This window comes from Martes martes (assembly GCF_963455335.1).
Source record: "Martes martes genome assembly, chromosome: 13".
Lineage (NCBI taxonomy): Eukaryota > Metazoa > Chordata > Mammalia > Carnivora > Mustelidae > Martes > Martes martes.
This window is the reverse complement of record NC_137901.1, coordinates 49,398,266-49,424,917: the sequence shown is the minus strand read 5'-3', so window position 1 is coordinate 49,424,917 and position 26,652 is coordinate 49,398,266. Positions and strand designations below refer to the sequence as shown.

The following is a 26,652-nucleotide window of genomic DNA, read 5'->3' as shown; positions in this document are numbered from 1 at the left end:
TGGTATTTTAGGGGTGGGAAGTGAAGAAAGGGTAGGCAGAGGGAAGGGGAAGAAGAGAACAGTAAGTTCTACTGACAAATTTTTTTCTTTCTTCTTTTTTTAAACAATAACCACAAAATAGAAGGTATTAGGATTAGGAAAAGATATCAAAGTATTTATAAGTCTGTTAAATCTAAGTACACTACAGCAAAATCATAGATAATATGGATTTTAAAAAGATACAGAAATATCAGTAATACTAACAAAATTACCTCATTATAGAAACTTTTTTTTTTAAGATTATATTTATTTATTTATTTGTCAGAGAGAATGAGAACACAAGCAACGGGAGCGGCAGGAAGAGGGAGATGTAGGCTCCCCGCAGAATAAGGAGCCTGATGCAGGACTCAATTCTAGGACTCTGGGACAGTGACCCGAGCCGAAGGCAGATGCTTAACCTACTGAGCCACCCAGGCGTCCCTAGAAATTCTTTAAATAGAAAGTTTGTTTGATTTAAATCAATAAAGTAATACATTTAATTGTTTTTAAATTAATATGAAATTACATTAAAGAGGTAATAATAATGTCATAAAATGCCATTGATTTGGACTCCCCAATTCCAGTAGACTATGACCTCCACAAGGTTAAAAAAAACTTTGGTTTGATCACTGGTGTTTTTTCCCAGTGCTTGAAATAGAACAGCACTCAGCATACAGAGCAGGTGTTCAATATTTGTTGACTAGGTTACCTCCTCTCCTAATTAATACCAGCTTTTCAATACACAAAAGGAAATATGTCCTCCCTACTTTTTTGAGCAATTTACTCTGTGGTTATTCTATAGTTATTTATACATTGTTTCACTTTGAGAAAGAATTTAAACCAATACAAAAGATACTTTGTATTTTCTTCAGTAGCCTTTCAAATTTTTTTCAGATTATAATCATATTTGTCTGTTTTCAGCTTTCTTCAACTTCTAAGAGCACAACTTGGGAAAAAAAACCACAAAGTTTTTCAATGCAGCCATTCATCACCTCACTATACTCATCTCTGTCTTTGCAGCAGTTTCTCATGGAGCAGGAAGACAACAATCATGTCACATTTACTTACATGGAAGTTCTCTATTTCCCAGTGTATAACTACTAACAAATTCTCTCAAGGTCAAGCCACTCCTATAGCTTTCTCAGACAGCAGGTCATTCAATGTCATTCTTAATAATAGTGTAATTTCTTAATTTACCCAAGAATTTATTTCCCCTTTTCCCTTCTCAGTCAATTGTATAGCTTGTATACAGTGTATGTGCTATACCTGAAGGTAGTATAACTATTTCTTTAGAAATATTTGATAACTAGGATACTTCCCTAAAATTGGCAAAAACTAAGATCTGTTTCTTTAAATTTAACAAGATTCTTTCCCCCTGAACTTTTCCCTCACAGTCTCAACTAGATAGGCAGACCTTAAGACAAATAATAACTACTTAATTTGTAACTGTTTCTAAATCACACAGCTGAATTAATTTCCATTATTAAAGTTTACTGCTGTTCTACAGCAGGAATTTGGGAGCTGGCGGTATACATTATCCTTTCTGTGAAAACAGGAAAAAAAAAAAATCTTGAGACTTCAACAAGAGAAAGATGAATTACTGGCCTTCCAAATCCATAAAGATGTTAGGCACATTTGGTACCATTATACTTTTAATTCAGCTATGGTGAACTAGGTTTTCTGTGAATCATCTCATTATTTTAACTGTTTTTTGAAGTAGGGAAATGTTCTAAACTGACTGAAAAAAACTTCTTGCATACTACATACTTTCATGTCTGAATTGCAAACTGCAAGTCTGATGGACTAATTAAATTCTGGTATTTATCAATAATAGGACCACATATTTTGTATTTTAAGTCTAGTTAAAAAAAGATAATAACTTGTCTCTTCACAGGAAGTATATCTGAATTACCCTGTATTTACTGACTTTCTTCACATTGAGATATTAAAATATAAGACACAATGCAATTTAACAAAGATCAAATATTAAATTATGACTGCCAAAACCAATTCCATCTCATGTATATGGTTGTTCATCTTGGTCTCTCAAATGAAATATCAGAGAAGTAGCAGTACAATTTTCCCAATATTATCAAATATTCTCTCTTTAATTAGAGTAGGATAATGTCCATAACCGCATCTGTGTACTTTAGATTTTCATCAAATATACACATACATACACTGCAAGGCAGTTTCAAAAGACTGCATTTGCTACAACTACTTTCAAATATCCACTGTAATGTGCAAGAAAAAATAACTTACTGTCTCTGAGTGTCTCCCAAGCCCATTGATCATTTTTGAAGAAGAGATGTCGTTTGATTTCTTCTACACCATTTCGCCCTAATCTCACCTCTCTGAATAGAGAGGGGGGAGAAAGTTATTAACCATTTAAGATATTATTATTATAATCTGTCCAGATATACTTGTGGGCACAATGTTAAATCTGTGCATAATGATAAAAATAGTTCTATGTCACCTTGAAATTACATTGGTTTTCAGTAAGCTGAAGACAGAATATTGAAGAATTTTTTTTAGAAACATATGAAAAACAGACTTGTTGATACTCCATGACTTTTCTATTGACAAAGAAAATCCTAATAATCATTCACTTTGCTTCATTAGCATCATGAATAAAACACAGTGAATTTTCTTGACAGCTCTTAACCATTGTGGTAGTTACACATTTTCTGCAACCAACAACTTTACTTCACATCAAAAGCTAACAAAAACTCAGAAAGACATCTTAAATTTAAAATTGCCCCTTCATAAGCTATTATAAATATTTCTGACCTATCAGAAACCAATGACAACTAATTCTTGACATTACTACAAAACTGAGAGTTTTAATGGGATTCCTGGCCTCTTAGGTGAGCATATAAATAAAATGTTTAAAAATATGCCTTTAGTAGATTTGGAAAGGGGAACTTAGCAACTTCTGTTTTCTACTTCAGTGCTGATAAACAAGAATACCCCGAATTCCAACTCTTTCCATGCATTAAAAGATAAACTGCTTTTGATATAACGTGACACCTTCTGAAGAAACGTTCACTGACTCTCCCAGACTGGATCAGGGAACCTCTCCATGGTTCTATGACAGACAGGCAGTACTTAACTCAGAGTACCTAACTTTCTGTACAATAAACATCTCATTCACTTGTCTGTTTCCCTCAAAGGAGTATGAGGTAGTGGAGAAGAGTGGCTGTGTATCTTTTTCATTTCTATATTCCTAGCACCTAATACACAGCACAGTACTTATATTTATAAAGCACATGTATTAAAATGTAAAAATATGGAAGACTGTACATTTTAGGCTCTAAAGGACCGTATGTAGGGCAGTACATTTAATATTAAAGTGAATCTGAAACTGAAACATATGTAAAAGTACTAGGCCTCCCTAATGTTTAAATTAACAATATACAAACATAAATATTAATAACTTTAATAACATAATTTTAGTAAGTCATGTGGCTCATGTTTAAATTTAAAAAGTAAATTTAAAAAGTAAACCATAAAGGTACACATAATATACTATTTTTATTTCTAAAACACATACATGAATATACATTTATAAAAATGCTTACTGAATCTGAAAGACATCATACCAATGACCATCTCTAGAGGTAAGGAGGTAGGAAATACATCTTTATAGGTTTGCACTATTTACTTAATTTCAACAAACATATAATCGTATATAATTAAATCTTTTTTCCAGCTCTACTGAGGTATAACTGACAAAAATCTCAAGATATGTAAAGTGTAAAAAGTGATGTTTTGACATATGTACACATTGTGAAAGGATTCTCCCACTGAGAACACATCTATCACCTCATCTATTTACCTTTCTTTTTGGTAAGAACATTTAAATTCTACTCTCTTAGCAAATTTCAACTATACAATACTGAATTATCTTAAATGGCATCAATTAGAAGATGCATCATTTTTCCATCACTAGGAAAAAAATGTTCCTAATTAATACATGGCAGTATAAGATGCACTCTAATTTCAGAGATGTTACATGTCAAAAAACCGTCAGGCTCAAGAAAATATAATTTTTATACTTGACCAAATTAAAAATTCAACAATGAACCTTAAAAAAATCATCTGATCTGGCCATCAGAAGAGAGTATTATCCCAATTTCTTAGGTAAGGCAAGTGATTTGAGATCCAGAAAGCCATCCAGAATATCACAAAACACTGTATTTCACTGTCATTAATGATTTGGGGAATGGTATTATTTTTATTCCACCAGTTCAAATATAGGAGCTGAGATACACACTTCAAATACTGAGCAGCAAAATGAGAATTTCCTTAGAATAAATTAAAGTTCAATGTTAAGATTGTTTACCTGTCAGTAAGGAAGGCACAAATAAGATTTTTTGCTTCTTTTGATATATCATTATCATCAGGAAAAGTAAGTGAATTTTTATGATTCATAATCTTACTGTAAGTTCCAACCAGAGAATCTGCATAAAAAGGTGTATCACCTGAAAAATTTGATAGGGAAAACAAAAGCAAGAAAGATACACTTAAAAAACCAGTTTCAAAGGAAAAGAGTCAATGTTACATGTTTAAAGATTACTATATACGCATTAAAGACATACACTTAATATATAAAAAAGAAATGACATCACAAAGTTGCTTAAATCTTCTACATAGCTTTTAAAAACACACAAAGCAGGTTTCAATCAGTTTGTTTTCTACAAACAAAATTAACTTTGCTTAATGCAATAAATGCCTTATTAGAAGAAGCCAAATAGCTAACTTCTGAGATGAACAACTATGTTAGAGGTATACAAAATTCTCCTTTACTTACCTACAAGCATTTCATATAAAAATACCCCAACTGACCACCAGTCACATTCTCGTCCATAATAGCCATCACCACCTTGAGATTTTAATACTTCAGGGGAGATGTAATCAGGTGTTCCAACTGCTGTATCACATCGTACCATACCTTCCTAAAAAAGAGAAGCAGGTCAACTTCTGAACTAGAATACAAATATAAATTCTGAATTATTTAAAATGACTTTCCTAATAAAACCTGTAGACCTCTGCATCTTTGGGCTATAAAATATATCAAAACCTAATGCAAACTTGACAAAAATGAACACATAGGCTAATCACATATACATATTATATATACAATGTATTCAAAATATGTGTGTGCTTGTGTTTCCGGATACATTAGTGATTTTTACACTGTAATATTACTCATTAGAAAGACACACTGCCACCCAGTTGTGCCAATATAATGACCTCATCATAACTGGAGAGAACAAGTATATAAGCCAATGCAAGCAGATTTAAGAACTGACAGGATGTATCACTTGATAACATTAATATATAATACTGATTAAACTTTTTCTAACTAAAATAGCCATTCAATCTAACCATGCTTGAAACTGTAAAGAAGACATATAAGAATTAACTGTACAAATATAAAATGCAGAAGTATGTGTAATGGAAAAGGGTGTAATAATACTGAGCACACTGAATATCTACTTAATATGCAATTTAACTCTCCAAAAAAAACCATGCCAAAACTAAATGTAAAGACTATACATACCTATTACTTACTTTAGCTGATATTAATGCAATAGAATTATAATTAAATGTTCACAGAGAAGTTCTCATGTAGTGTTTCCTTCTAAGCAATAATTGTCCTTTTAAAATAACAAATACAACTTTTTGGCTATTGTTCTGTGCTAAGTTTCCAAGAACATAAACTATTTCAACTGAAACAAGCAGCATATTTGCCACTTCAGTTATAAGTATGTTTTTTATTTTGTAAATAATGAGGACAGATGGTATCTTTTAAGATTGACTCCCAAAATAAGCAATAAGATCTTCTACATGTTAACAGAAGGCTAAGTAAAACACTAAAAAATACATATATCACTGAAATCTAGTTTTTATGGAAGTCTAATTTTAACACTGGTCTTAGTGTTTAATGACGAGTTGCATTCCTAGTTACCAGCAGTACTGTGTATTAGAGTTGTTATAAAAGGTTTAATAAATATGGCAATCAACACCTAAGTAGGGAGGAAAATACAAATCACTTACAAGTTACTAATTAAACACTGAAATCCTGGCATCTATTTTAACAAATAAGACAGGTCGTATCAATTCTGTACAATTCTAGCTATGGTTAGTACATTCTTACAGCATTTTCTAAAAAGAAGTTATCTTGAATTAGCAAAATTATTTAACCTTATTCATCTTCATACAAGTACCAAAATCTGCTAACTTCAAATGTCCAGATTTATCCAGCAGCATGTTATCAGGTTTCACATCTCTAAGGGAGGAAAAAAACAGTGTTTCTAAAACCAGACACTGATAAAAATTCTATGAGGCAGTTATTTTAGGCCCTGTATCCCCACTCATTGTAGATAAGGCCATTTTTGATTTGTATGTGCTCACTCTGTCCATATCTATAAATTGAATTTCAGCAGGAAAATTCCTTTATATGTTAATGCCTTAGAGAAAGGCATTTAATATTCCCCTTTCTTTTAAAAAGAGTTTGATTCTTCCAAGGAGGAAAGCAAACCATTTGAGAATAACCATAAAAAAAACCATAATATTCAGACATAAAAAATAACTGAAACACACTTTTTAACTTAAGTACATAAATAACCCCAGGACAGGATCTAAATCACTTTCATTTTTGTATCCCTGGCACTTAGCACAGCAACTGCACTGGATTCAAGTGATGTTCGTAAAACAAATGAAACTGTTCTTCTATCAAATAAATATGATCTATTCACTAATTAAAAGTAACTTATTTGTATATTAAAAATTTTGCATATAAAAACTAATCAAAAGCAAATTAATTTGCATATAAAAATTAAAAGTGTTTAACTGGCACATACCTCAGAAAACCAGCCTATAATTTTTATTTTTCAGAATACCAAATAAAAGTATATAACCAAATTAAGGGAAATTAAAGAATACATTTATATCAACATTAAACTGAAATAATAAAACTCTGAATTTCGAAGTTTTAAATTCTGAAATACCACTTATCTCACATGGAGAATAGGTGGGTTTCGAGTAGGAAATGTCAAGCTAGTAAAGTTTAAGTACTTTTCAGCTTCCCCTGCCCTCCAACAAATGAAAAAACTTAAAGCATTTTTATCTTTACCTATGAATGAAACCCATGGAATGGATTGCATCCAATGCAAGAACTACTTCTGCAGTATAGAATCGTGCCCATTTTTCAGGCACATCATAGTTGCTCATTAAGTTTACAAGATCTCCACCAGGCATGTACTCCATCACCATGTAGAGATAACGATCATCTTGGAATGCATAAAAAAGCTATACAAATACAAGAAAATCATTAAGATTAAGCAAAACTGTTTCATTTAAAAAATGACAAAAATACTAATGTTAAAATTTAATTAAAATAGTCAAATTGCAGTAACTAAGGTACTCCTAAAAAAACAAAACACACAAACATAAACATCACAAAGTCCCCTGCATATGCAAAGGAACTGTGGTTATTTCTGAGGAGTCAGATGGAAACTTTTTTCTCTACATATTGCTATGCTAATTCAATTTTTTACAGTGAGAATTTTTAAAAATTATAGTAGCTTCAACAAAGAATATACAAGTGACCTAAGCAAAGAGATATTATGATTCTGATATAACGTGTGCTCCTGTGAGGTCTACTGTTAAATTTATATCTACACCACAACTCTCAAGAAGTCTGAAAAACTGGACTACAGGCTCAGCTGTCCATTAGCCATGTGACTGGGCAATTTATTTAACCTCCCTAAGTCCCTGTCACTATAATCCCTTCCAGAAAAATGTAAGGGACTATACCTTGTTTGACTTTTATACGGGCTACTTGGTCAGAGTCTGGACCTAGTAGTGGCAGTGTGCAAATGCAAAATGTCTTATCAGGAGAAACATAAATTAATCTGTAAGTGGAGATATACCAGAGATTAACTGCCTTTCAGAGTTGTTAAAAAGATGAGTGAATGTAGAAAGCACCTGGTACAACAGATGCTCAGTAAGTAATAGTCAATGGGAGAAGGAGCAGTAAAATAAGTAACAGGAAGAGGGCAGCAGCTAGAGTAAAGCAGGAAGAGTGAAATCCATTGACAGGAAATTGGCAAGAATACCAGGTATAAATGTATTTATGAGACCTAGGTTGAAGTTAAAAAAAAAACAAAAAACATATTTACAAAAGAACATTTTAAGTAAACATGAGATCAGAATCAAACTAAAATAAAATAGAGCCCTAGAGAAAATGATACTTTATTTACACAGACATGTGTCTTCAAATCTTCTTGTTTCATTTTTTCAATAGTGTTTAATGGTTTTAGTTGCAGACTTAGTTATTTTGAAAAGATATTTTAGGGATGGATAAGAAACTAAGTGGCATCTCATGGCTAGCCCAGATTAAAGTATACAATTTATCATTTGGGTACCACAATTAAAGAAACAATGTTGATTTGGTGGTAGTTTTCTTGACAATGTGTCAAGAAAAACAAAGCTTCAAGTAGTAAATTGTAAATTTGAAAATTATGTCCTATGTCTTTTAACCACCTACAGAACACTGGAGATTTTCTGTATCACTGGTTCTCAACCAGAGAAAATAATTGTCACCTGACCACCCATCCCCATCCCAACGCCACCAGGTAAATGTTCAACTATGTCTAAATACAGTTTTGGTTGTATGGTAGGCAGGCTGTGGAGAGGTGCTACTGGCATCACCCCCGTAGAAGTCAGGGACGCTGCTGAAAATTTGATAATGCACAGGACAGCCCACAAAACAAAGGACTACACCTGGCCCAAAATGTCAGTGATACCAAGCCTGAAAAATCTCTGCTCCACACAGCTGATAAAAACAGAGCAGATGGGCTCTTGGGTGGCTCAGCCCTTAAGCGTCTGCCTTCAGCTTGGGTCATGATCCCAGAGTCCTGGGATCAAGCCCTGAATGGGGCTCCCTGCTCAACAGGAACCCTGCTTCTCTCTCTCCCACTCCCCCTGCTTGTGTTCCCTCTCTCGCTGTGTCTCTGTCAAATAAATAAAATCTGAAAACAAAAGCAAAAACAAAGCAAAAAAACCAGAGCAGACATTTCGAGTATAAAAAGTCATATATAACTCTTAGACATTTTCCATATCCTTTTTATTCCAATTACTGCTGTGTTTATTTAGGACACTGTTCATTATATCCTGTAAATTAGTAAGTCATAAAATTCACATTAAGAATTTAGAAATGATCTAGTCCACCCAACAGCTGTTTTTTTTTTTTTTAACCAGAAGATTTACTTCCCCCATATGCATTCTTACATAACCCCAACACATAAGACATAAAATATGGAGCTGCTCTAGTTGAGGCAGAAAAGGAAAACCCAGAATTATAACCTCCTCAATTCCTGCTTGTCCCAATGATTTCACCTGAGGTATTCTCCACAGGTGAAAATAACCAATCTAAGCCAACTTACACATTTTTGAGCAAGGAAGCTGAGGCCCAGAGATGTTTTTGACAGTTAAGACTAGAACTTAAAACTACTGACTTCTACTGTATTTTTCTTCCCACTGAAAAACCTACAGCCAACACATTATTTGAAGGATTACCTTAACTCCCCTCTTCCTTCGTTTTCCCATTCCTTCCTCTCCACAAATGAGACAAATAGATGAATAGATGGTTAAATAAACAGAATATAAGAGGATCTCATATTTGGGGAAAAAACTTAAATTTCAACATTAAATAAAAGTATCTATCAGAAGATGGTAATATATGACTTTCCTCAATCAAAGCAGATTATTTAAATTTTCTAATATTTAAAGTCTACAGGCACATTAATTATTTTGCTTTGGCCTTACTTTCCTCCTAGAGACAATTCAATAAAATTAAAATTTATGACTTAAAAAAAGTAACAATATGTTAGGACAATTCTGTAATTGCCAAATAAACTCTCTTATTACGTACTAGAAAACAAACTAAGCTTCTCCAATATGTTTAGTTACAAACTATTACAGCAATAATGGAACAGTAGCAAAATCATACCTGGACGACCCAAGGGCTGTTAGCAAAAGCCATGATGTCCCTTTCTTCCCAGAAAAAAGCAGAATCGGATCTCTTAATCATTTCAAATTTACTGAGAAGCTTCATAGCATATACCTTCCTGGTGGATTTATGCCTAACCTTTAAAATTGCAAACAGAAAATAATCAACCTTTTGCCCAGTGTTCACCAGAACAATTTACCAAATGATTTTAACACTTTGTTAAATAATATAACATTACTGTTCTAGTTACTTTTTTTTTTAATCTCTTCTGCTGAATTATCCCAATTAGATGGCAAGGCTTCAATTACCAGAAAGCAAGTAATGTTAGAAAAAAGTCTTTATTCCCTATATAATAGCACACTCCTCTTTCTCCACCCTGTTATGCAAGCTGCTTTCTATTTATAAAGCTTAGGATTCCATAACATTTTAGAAGTCTAATATTACAAGTAAAGATTTTTCTTCTGACACCTGAAACCTCTTCTCTACCCATGGATGCTTGGGGAAAATATTTCATACAACTGCTGAATTTGACTCTAGGCTTTCACATCCTTTGGCAAGACTGCCTAGAGCAATTTAAAGCAATAATTTTATAAAAAACAATATCATCCCAAATTATGTTAGACACACAAATGGATTTTAAATTTTATGGTTTTTTAATCTCATTATAATAACCTACCAATTGTACTTCTCCAAATGCACCTCTACCAATCACCTTCACTACTTCATAGTCTTCAGCTTTCATTCGTAAATCTCTAATTTTATTTATTGTGTCTTTATCTGTACGAAAAGAAAAGTGTGACTTTAAATCATTGAAGCATTACAACAGTTTATTTTACATTCAAGTTCTTGAAAAACAAAAAATATTAAGAATTACTTTATAATAAACAGTTATAAAAGAAATGTTCAATGTATTAAGCATGAGCACTGGGTGTGGTGTATAAACAATGAATGCTGGAACACTGAAAAGAAGTAAAATAAAATGGAAAAAAGAACTGTTCTAGATAAATTCTGGGATGACTTCACTAGCTAAAAATATTTTCATTAAAATCTAACTTGAGAGATATTTCAGAAAATAAATATACTACTAACACACATGGAGGACAATCAGTTAAGTAAAGAGCAAATCTGCACTTAAGGATCATGGGTATATATTTTAGATTAGTGAAATAAAATTTTCTTTTTATCAAGTCAGTTTTGATAATCTCTTCAAGAAAATATACATAATCGAAGCTATGAATGTTGAAAAAAATACTTGCATCAATACGTTTCTCTATTTGAACCTAGATTTTAACTTAAAACATACAGTGCAAATCACTGCAATTATTTATATAAACCTGTCACGCTACAAACTACAATAATTTACAAATCCCCACTGGAAAGATATTCTAATTCCTAATTTGGTCATAGATTAAAATAGGGCTATTTTAATCCACATGGGTCAACACTGGCATGAGATTACATGGAAAAGCTTCACATTTCAGAATGTACAAAATACAGAACAGCTATTAAACTTAAGTTCTAGCTGTTAATAAAAACTCTGTATTATATTCGTGTCTTTCTTTTTAAAAGCACATTTAAACTCAAATGTTTGTGTGCCTTATGACCAATAAACACACGCAAAAGAAAACAAATTTTTAACAAGGGTAACATAAGTACACTTAGGTTACACATCAACTGCAAGATGCATCAGAAAGATATAGAAATAATCAATATACTACACAATTATTTGTGTCTACCATATAGGCTCTATAGAATCACTGTAGATTATATATAAAGATAACTTTAAAACATAGTTCCTCCTCTTAAGGAGTTTAAACTCTAGCAAATGGAACAGAAACAAACAATGAAATAGAAAGTATTAAAGAAAAAAAAAAAAAAGCTATGAGGATAAGCACAGAGTTTGTAGAAAACAAAGACACTTAACCTAAACCTGCCTGGAAAGGAGGTGGCTAGAAAAGGCTTTCTGAAAATGGTAACACCCGAAACAAGTCTAAAATGAAGCACAGCAGTTAGCCACGTGTGGAGAAGAAAACAGAATACTACAGGCAGATGGGCAATATAAGCAAAGGCACAGAGGAACCACATACAAGAAGCTCTGTGCTGTGGAAGTATCAAGTTTGTGATAAGTGTTCAAAGGAGACGCTGGAGAGTCCCAAACTGGTTAAGAAGCTTGAACTTTACCTGTAGGCCAGTAGTTACAGAACTAGTATTTTTCAGAAAAAAATATTTTCTCACAATAAAATTTAAAGCAATTCAATTTTATAGAAAAGAAAGTGCTCTGCTTCAGGAAGGCAGTGGTGCGATGGTCAGGATATCAGAGAGGGTCTGGAGTTTCATCTACTTTATACTGTTCTATAAAGCAACCCGAGAGTCCTGTGGGATCTGCTGGGAACTGAGAAGCACCATGAAGAGAAATAAGGCAGAAAAACAACAGTCAAATTTACATTTCAGCTAAACCACTCTGGGAAATATTTAAAAAGATGAACTCAATAAGGACAAGACTGGGGGTGGGGAGAATTTTAGGAGTACTGTAAATTTTCAGATGAGAGTTTATAAAGTCCTGAACCAGGATGTGTTACATAATAGCCTGTGAGGTTGAGAAAGGATCCCTAGCTCTGGTTATGTGAGGTTTAGAGCCATAAATAGGCTGAAAAGTCTGTTTGAGCTCAGAAAACGTATCTGCTGCAAGTTTATGTGGGAATGATGATCTTGCTTCCGGTTTTAATTTGTAACAGCACAGGAAGTGTATAAAGCAGCTTGATACGTGATTCAAACAACATTAGTTGTCAGAATGACTTTATTACATTTAAGTATGGCATCAAAGTGTTGTTTTGCCTTTTAATTTTAGGTTGTATTCATTAAGAAACATTAACAAGAAATAACTTCCAAAGTCTATTAGTATTTAATGACAACTCAGTTAACAATTGGGAGTGGCTCTAAAAACCTTCAACGTGGTCTCTATCTTAGCTCATGCTGCCATACAAAATACCATAGACTGAGTGGTTTAACCAATATTCATTCATTTTTTCACAGTTCTAGAGCCTGAAGTCCAAGAGCAGGGGACGAGCATGTTTGATTTTGTTATGCCTCTTTTCTTGGCTTCTTGGCAGCTGACATCTCTGTGTGTTCACTTGACCTCTTCTAGTGTGGGACAAGGTAAGGACACTGATCCTATCTTATCAGAGCCCCACCCTCATGACCTCATTTAACCTTAACTACCTCCTTATTCACCCTATCTTCAAATACAGTCATTAGGGTGTTAAGGCTTCAACATATGAATGGTAGGTGCAGGGGACAACACACAATTCAGTCCATAACGGTCCTTTAAAAAAAAAAGAGCAAAACACACACACACAATTAAACAGCACCACCACTAAGACATCGACTTAGTTTATACTAAGATAAACTGGATGTTTAGTTACAATTTCTGACAAAAATTTACAGAACTGATGATGTAAGGCCATAAGAGTAAATGTGTGTACCACCCACATTGTGGTTCAATAACACATGATAGATTCAAATATTTTCCACAAAGTACCTGCTGATATACAATACAAAATAACTGTAGGCTTTAAAGGCCTTGTGTTTTCATAAGCTTTGTCAGTTTGTCCAACTAAGCCTTTTTCTGTACCATACATAATTTTAACTACTATCACTTGTAACACACCTCAGCAGACTCCTCTTTAAGCTGCACTTAGTATTTTCTCAACTTCTTTAAAAATATTCTTGCCTGTACTTGTTCCATAAAGACTACATTGGATAATTCTTTAATTCCTTCAAACCTTAGCACTGACTCCTCAAATAAACAAGAGTCAAGGAAAATCACTCAAAGTTGTTTGTCTTATTTTTTAATTCACTATTGATGTTGCTCTCAATGACCTCAGTTCTTTGAGCAATGGTTCTTGCCAAAAAGCTAACAGTCTTAAGGAAATTTTTCTCTCTACATTTTTTTTCTTTTGCTGCTGCAAACACTCACCATTAGTGAATGGCTTTCCTTGTTTGGCTAATAAGCCACTCATAAACTAATGTAAGATTGCAGCCCCATTCCTTTTTTATTTTTAAATTTTTTTTAAGATTTTATTTATTTATTTGACAGACAGAGATCACAAGCAGGCAGAGAGGCAGGCAGAGAGAGAGGAAGGGAGGCAGGCTCCCTGCTGAGCAGAGAGCCCGATGTGGGGCTCGATCCCAGGACCCTGGGATCATGACCCGAGCAGAAGGCAGAGGCTTTAACCCACTGAGCCACCCAGGTGCACCCCTTTTTTATTTTTATGAAGAAAATTCTCTGATGAGATATTCCATTTCGACTTTTCCATTTTTTCTGACTGTTGCTTTCCTGTGAGTTGGGAATATTATAAGGACTCACTCTGGTAACATCAATATGTATTTTTCTAGCACAGGTACAGTGTCATTGCAAAATAAACACAGTGTTTTGTCTTTTAACTTCACAAAAACAATCCACAGTCCACTGTGCCTCAAAGTGACAACATTCAAAGTTCAGTTTTCTTTTTTTTGTTTTTGACATAAGGGGTATGCACTGGCAATAAAAAAATAAAATGCTGTGGTATGGTGATAATACATGAAACACTGTTCCATTTAACTGTACCACTGTGTAGCAGTGTGAACCAGTAACAATGTCTTGTATGATTTCTGTCACAACTACTCAATTCAGCCACTGGAGCACAAAACCAGTCACAGACAATACATAAGAATGAATGTGGCAATGTCCCAATAAAACTTTATTTATGGACAGTGAAATCTGAATTTCATGTAACTTTCACGTGTCATGACATATATTTCTTCTTTTGACCCTTCATCAATCATTTTAAAAATATAAAAAACGTTCTTTGTTCATAAGACATACAAAAACAGGTGGTGGGCCAGATTTAGCCTTTGGGCTATAGTCTGTCAACCCCTGCTCTAATTGAAACCCAGCTCCCCACAAAGGACACTGATTCCCTTACAGCTCTCAAGTGGTGAACTTTACATTTACTCGTATGCCTTATACCATTGGCCCTGAAAGTGGGATAGGTGAACTCCACTACTATCTCTATACCCCCATTTGCCAGCTTTGATTTTCATGTTATTAGGTTATATTTCTCACTACCTCTCATTATCGCTGTAACCTACTGACTCTCAGGTCATCACATTTCATTGTCAGACAATTTTAGTTCCTGGTTTACTAACCTCTCCAGGATTCACCTGTTTTTATTATATTTTATTAAATTCTTAGAGTTTTTATTATATCCACGGACGACACTTCTAATAACCTGGTCTCTCAATACCTTTAACTTCTCTTCTTGTACATTATGATCTCATCCTGTACCTTATCTTAGCCACTCATTTCCATGGTCACATACTACATCTTGCATTATCAATAATTATAATCCTCCCATAATTTCAATTTCAAATCTTACACCCTTTGAGTACTCCTTAGCAGCTTTCCTGTTCACTCCCTCTAATAACTCAACTCCCAATCTCCAGTCCCACTAAGACCTCCAATCCACTCATCCTATCCCATCTTACCACACCTCACTGCACTGACTGCTTCTCTTTCTTATCTCTCCAGATTAAATTACACAGTCAATCATTACAATCACTCTCTTGCATACACCTTGGCTCTCTTCTGCTTCATTATACTTAGTTTGGCAAAATCATGATTCTAGTTAAATCCAAGTCTTCAACTAACTCTGTCAGTACCTATGCAGTTAAACAAGTCTGGAAAAATACATAAAATCATGTTGACTGACCCACTTTAAATTCCCAATCACAAATCTAAAGCTGGCTCCTAATTCTGCTTGGCATCATATTTCACTGGTCTGTTCACTCTCCACTCTGCTAGAAACCATATTTTACATTTTCTTCGCTCTTCTCAAACCTTGCGCGGCACTCCCACTTATCCTCATTCATAGCTAAGGTGTTTTTGGCTACCACCCTGAATCAAATAAAACAATCAGAAGAAAACTGCCACAGATTTACCACCAAATACATATATATATTTAACTGCCAGCATGTACAGGTATATATTTTGGTCACCCTTTACTATAGGAGAATACTGCTATTTTTATACCAATCTTTCCATCAGTGATATCACATCCTTTTTCACTAGTTCAAGGTCATGGCTCCAGAAATACTATCCTCTTTCTCTTCTATCATTAAGTTTACCCTTTTTTAACCACAATCTATAATGCTTATTTTCATTCTCACCTTAAATCTCCTCACACCACTTCTCTCACAAGCTTCTTCTGCCCCATTACTCAACTTCACTACAGCAAAAGCCCTTAAATGTTGTCTATCCTCTCAGTTTCTTAATCTTTCTTCATATTTGCTTTTTAAATCCAGTTAGGAGGAATCTGGCCACTACCTTTCTATCAAAGCTGCTTGTCAAAGTCACAAATTACCACCATATTGCTAAATCCAATGACAAATTCTCAGTTCTCATCTTGACATATCAGCAGCTTTTGACAGTTTGGGCTCTGCTGGTATACTTTCTTTACTTGACTTCCACATTCTTCCAACCATGCTAAGGATATTTTTTCAACCTCATTAGCACTTCTCAGTTGCCTTTGCTGGCTCCTCCTCCTCTCCCAGAGTTAACACTAAGCATCTCAAGTCTTAATCTTTCACAGTGTTTTCTTCTCTGTTTATCTTTATTTCTTTGGCGGCCTTTAAAAGCCATCCACATGTCAAGCATTTTTATGGCTAGTCCAAATCTCTCTCTTAAGCTTTGGTTTATATATTCAATTGCTTATAAAATATATCTACTTGGGTAACAGACCTCACAAATTTAATGTGTATGAAACTGAAGAGAGAGTTTCACCCAAAACCTCTACCTACATTTCCGTTAACAGTTCAATTTTGCTGAAATTTAGGTAGCATTCTTGACTCCTTTTTTTCCCTTACACACCACATCCTACCATTCAGGAAAACATGCTAGCTCTACCTTTGAAATATTATCTCCAATCTGATAACTTTCCACTCTCAACACTGCTAACATGTTGGACCAAGCCACTATCACCTCTTCCTAGAATTACTACAATCGCTTCTTAACTGATTTCACTGTGTCTATGCTTTACTCTCCATACTCCATACTTTATTCTTAACCCTAGGTGATAATCTTAAAAAAAACACAAGTCAGAGCATGTCACTCCTCTGCACAAAACTCTCTAATGCCTTCCCATCTCAGCCAGAGCAAAAGTCAAAGACCTTACAATGGCCAACAAGACTCTACATGACCTAGCCTATTTCCTTACTTCTCTGACATCATCCTACTATTCTTGCTCAATCCTCCCCAGCCACAATGGCTTCTCCTTCTGCCTCTCGAACATGCTAGATATATTCCTCCCAAAGCCTTCACACTGGCTGTTCCTCTGTATGCCAGTCCCTTCCCTCAAATATCTGCTTGGCTAATTCTCTCAAGTACTTCAACAATGTTCTCAAATGTCATGTTTTAGTGAGTCCCAAGCTAGTCACTTATTTAAAACTTAAAATTCCCAAAACTTCCAATCCTTCTTATAGTGTTCTATGTTCTTCCCATAATAAGTAACAACTTCTTTGTTATTTACAGAATTTGTCTCATGCAAAATTATAAATTTGGCAAGCCCTCATTAATTCCAAGACCAATAGGATTATGCAACCATTAGACCCTTTTATCAATTTCTGATTGTCTACTTTGTTGAGCTAGGTGATGCTGGCTGAAAGCTAAGATTCAGAGATGTGAGATATTACTTCACAGCACAGTAAGCAAAGCATGAAATGGGTAAATTGAGTCACAAATAGACAACGTAAGTCTTGAGAAGCCACTAACTAGGTGATCAGTCTCTAAATAATCCCCAGTTAGCAAAAGAGGCAGAAAGATTGAGAATTTATAGTTTCACGGTTACCAACAATTCAAAATGATTTCAGTCAGACTCTTCAATGTCACTTTCTAGAAATCAAATGGATGATTTTTCTTAAGAATCTCTAAAAAAAAGTCACAATTCATAGCCAATAAATTCTACTTCTAGAAATTTATCCTAAGGAAGTTAGATATAATGTGGAACCAAGATTTTTACAATAAAATGTTTTTTAAAATGTAAAGATTAAATAATTTTATATACATAAATGGAGTATTGGGCAACATTTAAAACTGTGTTAAAAAAATAAAACAAGACGGAATCAGAATGGGAGACAAACTGTAAGAGACTCTTAATCTTAGGAAACAAACTGAGGGTTACTGGAAGACAGAGGAGTGGGGGGATGGGGTAACTGGGTGATGGACATTAAGGAGGGCACATGATGTAATGAGCACAGGGTATTATATAAGAATGATGAATCACTGACCTCTACCTCTGAAACCAGTAATACATTATATGTTAATTGAATTTAAATAAAAAAAGAATAATCACATAGAATGATACTCAACATACAATGCTGAGGAAATAAACAGAATAAACAGCACAAATATATAAACAAATATATACTGGTACATGTGAACAGAAAAAAGACCAGAAGGAAATATAGCAAAATATTTGCAATCACTTCTGAGTGCAGTGGGATTTCAGATTATTCCTCACATTTTCTATATATTTCGAATTTTCTATAATGACTATTGCTTTCTAATGAGAAAAAGACATATCCACCTAGTCTAAGATCTGAGAATATAAAGTAAACCATAATTTTATGTACCACTACAGACTGTGAGACACATCCTAATTGTTAAGTAAGTTTTTATAAATGTCAGGATGAAATACAGTAATAAAAGCTATGAATAAACTGACCAAAATACTGCTATCCTTTGCCTAAAGAAGCCTAGTGTACCTTGTGTACTTTTAGAGTAGTCAAAGCATCCCTAAAAAGCACTAAAATTACATAAAACTTAACTAGAAAATCTATAATGTAATATTCAATTCCATAAAAATCTGATTGTTTTAATGCAAAAATTATTTTATGCCCAAATCTTCAAATAAAATTCAAACTCCAGGAAGAGGTGCCATGTTTTGCCAGTGTACACACACACAGACACACAGACACAGACACACATACACACAGTGATCTGGTTTGAGGCACTGATTGGGGAGGGGGAGGAATCCAAATTCTTATGGCATAAAATGGGCTTTTAGACCTTGTTACTATCTGGTTCTCCAGTCTTTTATTTCTAGATACTCTCCCCAACATGCTACCAATGCCCAGTTATTTGCAATTGCTCACCTTACCATACTGCTACATATCTCCATACCTTAGCAGATATTGATCATCAGTCTAAAATTACTTGCCCCACGTTATTTGACCAACTTACTATCAAACAAGATCTAATCCTCTATCTCCTCTTCAGCCATTGTTGATCTCCTCAAGTAGACAGGCTAACTCCCTTTCCTCTGAAATACCACAATGTCTCTATTATTTCATCTATCAGTCTGGACTGAAATTGTTTATACAGCTATGTTTCTTCTATTATGTAGTACATTCCCATTTCCTTAAGGATAGAGACCACACTTCATTCATGGATATGTCCTTGATGTACATACATGCTTAATGCTACTTACCGAAAAATTAAAAACATTTAATGATATTATTTATAGATGGAGACAAATCAACTACATGCAGCTCTTACCCATTCAGGGACAACAGAAAAGCTAGTCACTTTTATTTACTCCAAAACAATGAAAGTATATATCTAAAATCCAATCTTGGATTTTTCAAAACGCTAAACATAGAATTACCATATGACTCAGCAATTCCACTTTTAGCTATTTACCCAAGAGAAATGAAAACATATGTCCACAGAAAAACTTGCACACAAATGTTCATAGCAGCAGTATGCATGACAGCCAGAAAGTAGACAAAATACGAACGTTCATCAAGAGATGAACAAAATGTGCTAAGTATATCTACACAATGGAATATTATTTGGCAATTTAAAAGAATATGTGCTACAACATAGATAAATCTTGAATAATATACCATACTAAGTTCAAAAAGTCAATCACAAAAGACCACATACATAATTCCATCTATAGGTAACGTTCATTACGTGTGGCAAATCTATACTGACATAAAATAGATTAATCATTGGCTAGGACTTGGGGAGCTTAGGGATAAAATGGGAGTGACTGCTAATGCAAATGGGGTTTCTTTATGAGGTGATGAAATGTTCTGAAAGTGACTGGTAATGGCTGCACAACTCTAAAAATATACACAAAAAAACAATGAATTATATACTTTAAATGGGTGAATTTTATATTACATAAATTGTATCTCAACAAAGCTATTTAACAAATCAGTCTTGGGTTTGGTAATGATTTTTACATTAACACCAAAAGCATAATCCGTAACAGAAATAACTGATAAATTAGGCTATCAAAATAAAAAAATTCTGCTGTGTGAAAGACAATATATTCAACCGTTTGGGTCTGGAGGTGGAGCTTATTGATCGCCCTGCCCTTAAGCATAGGCTGAACTAGTGATCAGATTCCAAACGACAGGGTATGGAAAGGGAAAATAATAACTTTCTAGGAGAGAAGCCTGGCAGACTACTATTTTAAACCAAGTGATAAAAGTTAACATTACCACTGATAAATCATGATATCACAAACCTATACACCCAGTCTAACATCAGACATAAACTGTGGGACATTCTACAAAATACCTGATCAGTAATCTTCAAAACTGTCAAGGTCATAAAAAAAATATGCAAAGACTGAGAAACTATCATAGACTAGATGAGAAGGAGAAATGGCAGCTGAATACAAGGCAGTATTCTACATTGGATTCTGGAACCAAAATCAAAAGAGATTAATGGAAAAACTAAAGTATGTAAATAGTTATCAGTAATATGCCAATTTTAATTTGTTAGTTCTGTCAATATGCTATGTTATATAAAACGTTAACATTCAGTAAAACTGTGTACAGGGCATACAGGAATCTTTATGCTTGCAAGTTTCCTCTAAGTTTATAATGTGATTTATCTTAAAAATAAATAAAGGGGGGGTGCCTAGGTGGCTCAGTTGGTTTAGCGACTGCCTTCAGTTTAGGTCATGATCCTGGAGTCCCGGGATCCAGTCCCACATTAGGCTCCCTGCTTAGCAGGGAGCCTGCTTCCCCCTCCCCCTCTGCCGGCCTCTCTGCCTACTTGTGATCTCTTTGTCTCTCTCTGTCAAATAAATAAATAAAATCTTTAAATAAATAAATAAAGAGGGGGCGCCTGGGTGGCTCAGTGGCTCAGTGGGTTAAAGCCTCTGCCTTTGGCTCAGGTCATGATCCTGGGGTCCTGGGATCAAGCCTTGCATCGGGCTCTCTGCTCAGGGGGGAGCCTGCTTCCTCCTCTCTCTCTCTGCCTGCCTCTCTGCCTACTTGTGATCTCTGTCCGTCAAATACATTAATAAATAAATCTTTTAAAAATAAATAGATAAAATAAATAGGATATTTAACATTTCTTTTTAAAAATATCTAATTTAGTAGTAATAACTTCAAACAAGTTTTTGTAATATCCTAGGTCATACTACATAATTTATTCAATTTTATGGCTTCATTTTAAAATCCCAACTTTTATACTACCTTTTGGTATAAACTGCATTTGGCACTATATATCAAATGTAAATTGGATACAACTTTTGACTCAGCAATTCCTGGATTCACTCCAAAGAAAGAAGCAGCAAGTATACACCAAATTGTATGCACAAGAATGTTCATCACAGCCTTATTTATACCAGTGGAAAACTGGAAGGAATTTAAGTGTCCACCATTACAGAAAGTTTTTTAAATTAAGGTACACTAAATGGGATATATTCATTTTTAAAACTATGTTATCTATACTTATTCACATAAAAAGATATTTTGCAACTTACTTTTCAGAGAACACACTGTGGATAGCTGACAACTTCTCCTACTGATTCATATTTGTGTTCTAACTTTTTGATCTAATCATTTATATTTGCTATGATGAACATTCTTATGTATTTGCAGAGCTGTTTTGCAGGATACATTTCTTTAAGTAAATAAAAGATTAGGTTAAGCTCATGAACACTTTTAGTTTTAAAATATACTGCCCAACTGCCCTTCAAATTACTGCACCAATTTTCTTTTCTCACTCACTCATTCAGATGGGGGGTGTCTTTTTCTTATTTTAACCCATATTTGTTGGAATAGTAATATTAACTGTTCAATGGCCATTTATAACTTTTCTCCTTTATACTACATATTCAGCTACTTTGTCCATTTTTAAAAATTGTTTTCTTGATTCTTCTTATATCGGTAATACACTGTAATTTTTTTCAATTTTCTACGTTCTTTATATATCTGCCTTTCCTTATATATAGTTTTGGAAAGGCAAAAATCTGTCAGTGTTTCCTTTATAGTTATATGCTAGTCGTAGAACCCTTCTTTTAAAAAAATACACTGCCTACTTGAAGACAATATGATTTCATTTAGTACCTTATGTCTTTACCTTTCTAATATGTAAGGCAGTAGAGACTGAAATTCATTTTCTCTTCATATGGATATCCAATATGAATTACTGAATAATCTACCTTTTCCCCAATGACATGTTATGTTAAGCTTATATCAAATTTTCATATAATAAAAAAGTATGTTTCTTCACCCTCTATGATAATCTATTGATCTTCATGTCCTTCAAGAAAGTACTATTTTTCTTACACTTCACTACAGAGTTCAAGAATTAATCCCAATATATTATGACTACAATCCTGTCCCCAACTCCCAGAAACAGTAATACATTCGCCATTCAAGTGCTAGAGTTACCAAACTACGCAAGCCTTTCATGACCTAATATGCAAAAAAAATCAAGTCTGCCAAAACCTTACTACATTTCAATGCTTTCTGGCTGGACTATGTCCCACATTATGCAGACTCCTATATGTACCTTAATACTAAGCTGTGGAGGAGTTTTTTTGTTGTTTTTTTAAAGATTTATTTATTTATTTATTTATTTGAGAGAGCGAAAACGAGTGAGCATACAGGCAAGAGTGCAGGAGGGGCAGAGGGAGAGAATCTTTAAGCTGACTTCCTGTGGAGAGTGGCCTGACACAGGTCAGATGCTTAACTGACTGAGCCACCCACACACCCCGAAATTTGTCCTTTTTAAATGTAGAACAGTATATATAGGTAGTAGAAAAATTCTGCTTTTAGAATTGTTGCTCCTTAGAATTCCTGAAAAAGTATAGACCTCTAACTACATCAAACTTTATATTCCAAGCAGGTGAAAACCATCTTTAGTTTTACTAGAGATAATGTAATACACATCTTCAATATTACAGTATGTAATGAGACATTCTTAGGAGAAACTAGTCACAAACATTAAAATGAGGGCTCTTCTATTAAGTCATAAAGTCTTGTGGTATTTTGTTTGAATTATTATCATAACCTTAATTTAAAGTGAGAAAAAGTCTTCCCTTTACTATTGAGCAATATGTACCTTTTGTGTAATTCTATAAGGAGCTAAGGCAAACACAGTCAAGTTATTTTTGCTTCCCTGGATGAACAATGATTCTTTGATGAATCAGCAGAATACGCTGAACTGAAAATAATGTATTTCTCCTTTACATTTTTAATAGAAGATAAATGATTACTAATTTTATTTATTTATTTTAAGATTTTATTTATTTATTTGACTGAAAGACAGAAATCACAAGTAAGCAGAGAGGCAGGCAGAGAGAAGGGGGGAAGCAGGCTCCCCGCCAAGCAGAGAGCCCAATGCAGGGCTCGATCCCAGGACCCTGGGATCATGACCTGAGCTGAAGGCAGAGGCTTTAACCCACTGAGCCACCCAGGCGCCCCCTGCTTACTAATTTTAATCACCAACCAATGAATAGCTAATTTAAAGATAAAAGTAACATTCAACTATCATAATCATTTAATAAGTAAAAAGGTTTCATGATTTTACAAATTTTAAAAGTATAGAGAAGAAACATTTTATGTTTTGAAAGCTGCCAGAGTGACATATTAAAACCTGGAAAGAGGAATAAACTTTCTAGACTTTCTAATGGCCATTACTGCCTGTTTACATAAAAACAAATACCTAATTGTCTGTAATCCATGAAATCTCATTTTTGGAAGGAGATTAAGAAAGCAGCCACTAGAGAAAAGGTTAAATTCCATTTTATGAAACATTAAAATATTGTATGATTGATTACCAAATATAATTACTTGGAAAAATAAAAACTTTAGATACAACCATTTTACAATGATAAATGTAATCCTTTAATATAATAATTTAATATGATGATACAATGATTTACCCTTTAAAATGATAAAAGAAACTTTAGAAAAAATTTTCCACATCTCAACTGAAATTATATTGTTCTTGCCAACTGTGGCTTATTCGTCGATTTACCCATATGCTTGTTCTTGATTTGATGATTTTATGTGGGTGGCTATCTTTTTTAGAAATCACTATTCTGAGACAGTTTAACAATGACTAAATACGTATATCATCAACTCTAGGCTACTGATTACATCTGGAAGAGGAAGACATGAGGCCCAAAGGCCTAGGTTGTAACTTAACATCTTATTTTGAATAAAAGACCAGAAGCAAATAGAGCAAAATATTAACTAATTTAATAGTGATCATGGACACACAGATATGTGTTATATCAATTCATCTGAAATATGTGGTAATAAAAAACAACTTAAAAAGACAATGATCATATCCCAACTCTATTAACAAAAGAATACTTTCTAGAGCATCTCTAACAAGTCAGCATTTAACCTCTAATACATTTAACAAATATTTAATGTGCACCGAATATTTAGCCAGGTTTTGCAACACAAATACAACTGCCCCTGGTCTCATGACACTTCCAATCTAGTGATGAGGGAAGAAGAGCAATGGATATCAATCAGATAATCACACAAATAAACATAACCTAACTGTGAATAAGTGCCTAAGAGACCATGTACATTCCTAGCAATAGTACATCTGACCTAGCTCCAGGGGCTAGGAAACGAAAGTGAATTCTTATTTGAAATTTAAAGGATAACTCCTTTAAGTTGGATGGGATTAGAAGGAATTTTAGAAAGAGGAAAACAACATCTAGAAGTATTGTGGAGAAGGTATCAGAGTGTTTTCTAGTAACTAACTACAGACAGTGTGGTGAAGGTGGAAGGAAACAAAGGAGTAGCCGTACAGGTAAGAATGTAACTTGAAAGGTCATACAGAAGGTTGTACGAAAGGCTGGGAGTGATATTTGACTTAAGCAATTTGCAGTTGAAAAAGAATCCTCTGGCAGCAAGTAGAAAACCAACTGTAAATGGGGAAAACAGATAAACTGAGACTAGACAGAAGACTTAACTGAGATCAATCAATGGAGATGATGAAGCCTGAACAAAAACAGTAGTAATAGAAAACAAAGTTCAAGCCTCTGTGTGAAGACTGCTATTGACCAAAATCCACATTCATGTGTGTTTTCTTCAGTTTATAAATAAGACCATTTGTTTATCTTTAATCTTCTGGCAGCTCCACCATTCTGCAAAGGTTTTCTAAAGATCCTCAACACATCAGCACGTTCATTCGCTATTCTAGGGTGCAATCTGCATAGATCTGGGAATGGAACCTACCATTTCAGTCTTTTCTACTATCTGTCCTCCTTACCCCTTCCCACTTATCATCAACCAAGTTCAATTTATACCAAATTCCTGCTTCCTCAAAGATAACGTATTTTTAGATGGCTCTCTGACTTAACAAATGCTATTCCCTCTCTGCCTGAATTGTTCTTCCTCAATTAAGAAATCTAGCCAATAGGCACCTCGGTCACTCAGTCGGTTGGGCAGCAGGCTCTTGGTTTGGCTCAGGTCATAATATCTCAAATAAATCTTTAAAAGAAAAAAAAAAAAGAAATCTAGCCTGGTCTTTTATGACTCCACTCAAATACTACTTTCCTTCTTAAGGCTTTCTTTACTACCTCAAGATCTGTGTATCATTACATTCTCTACAAAGTTCAATTATAAAAGTACACATTTATAAAAAGTATATATATAAAAGTTACCATTTGCTCCTGTATTTCCCTTCACAAGATGGTAAGATCTACAGTTTTAAAGAAAAACGCTGTCTCATTTTTCATGTCTGGAGTGACTGGACATGAAAAAAATATTTCAAGAATAAATGGTCTCACGGGTGCTGGGATGGCTCAATCTGCCAGGTGTCCAACACTTGGTTTCCACTCTGGTGGTGATCTCAGAGTGGTGGGATGGAGCCCTGCTTTGGGATCCACACTGGGTGTGGAGCCTGCTGGAAATTCTCTCTCTTCCCCTCTCCATCAGCCCCTTCCCACCACCCCCAGCTCTCTCAAAAAGGAAGGAAGGAAGGAAGGATGAGAGAAATGAAGGAAGAGAGGGTGGAAGGGAGGGAGGGAGAGAAAGGTGGTGGTGTGTAGTAAATTTATCACTTTCTCATACATCTTCAACCCATTAATCTAAATGGAGAAGGATGAGCAGGGGAAGTTACTTTTGTTGTCTTAAGAATTTCTCACAAGTCCTGGCTCATCACAGGCTTTTGGTCTAACCCATTTTTTACAGATTTATGCTACTCTTTCACATATATCTCTGGATATGTACTCATACTTGATATGGTTCTTTCCAATCTGAGCTAAGAACTTCTGTAGAGGGGCACCTGGGTGGCT

The 26,652-nt window shown here is 34.3% G+C and overlaps 1 protein-coding gene across 3 annotated transcripts in view; it reads right to left on the bottom strand.

Moving 5' to 3' along the window:
- Window positions 1-26,652, bottom strand: part of ROCK1 (Rho associated coiled-coil containing protein kinase 1) — a 148,260-nt gene that overhangs the window by 77,711 nt on the left and 43,897 nt on the right. For all 3 annotated transcript variants that reach the window (XM_080821096.1, XM_080821097.1, XM_080821098.1), the window contains exons 3-9: window positions 10,716-10,816; window positions 10,040-10,177; window positions 7,160-7,335; window positions 6,229-6,313; window positions 4,832-4,976; window positions 4,364-4,502; window positions 2,281-2,372 (exon numbers count right to left, since the gene is read on the bottom strand). In XM_080821096.1, coding sequence (XP_080677222.1) covers window positions 2,281-2,372; window positions 4,364-4,502; window positions 4,832-4,976; window positions 6,229-6,313; window positions 7,160-7,335; window positions 10,040-10,177; window positions 10,716-10,816 — 876 coding nt within the window. The remainder of the gene's footprint in view (window positions 1-2,280; window positions 2,373-4,363; window positions 4,503-4,831; window positions 4,977-6,228; window positions 6,314-7,159; window positions 7,336-10,039; window positions 10,178-10,715; window positions 10,817-26,652) is intronic.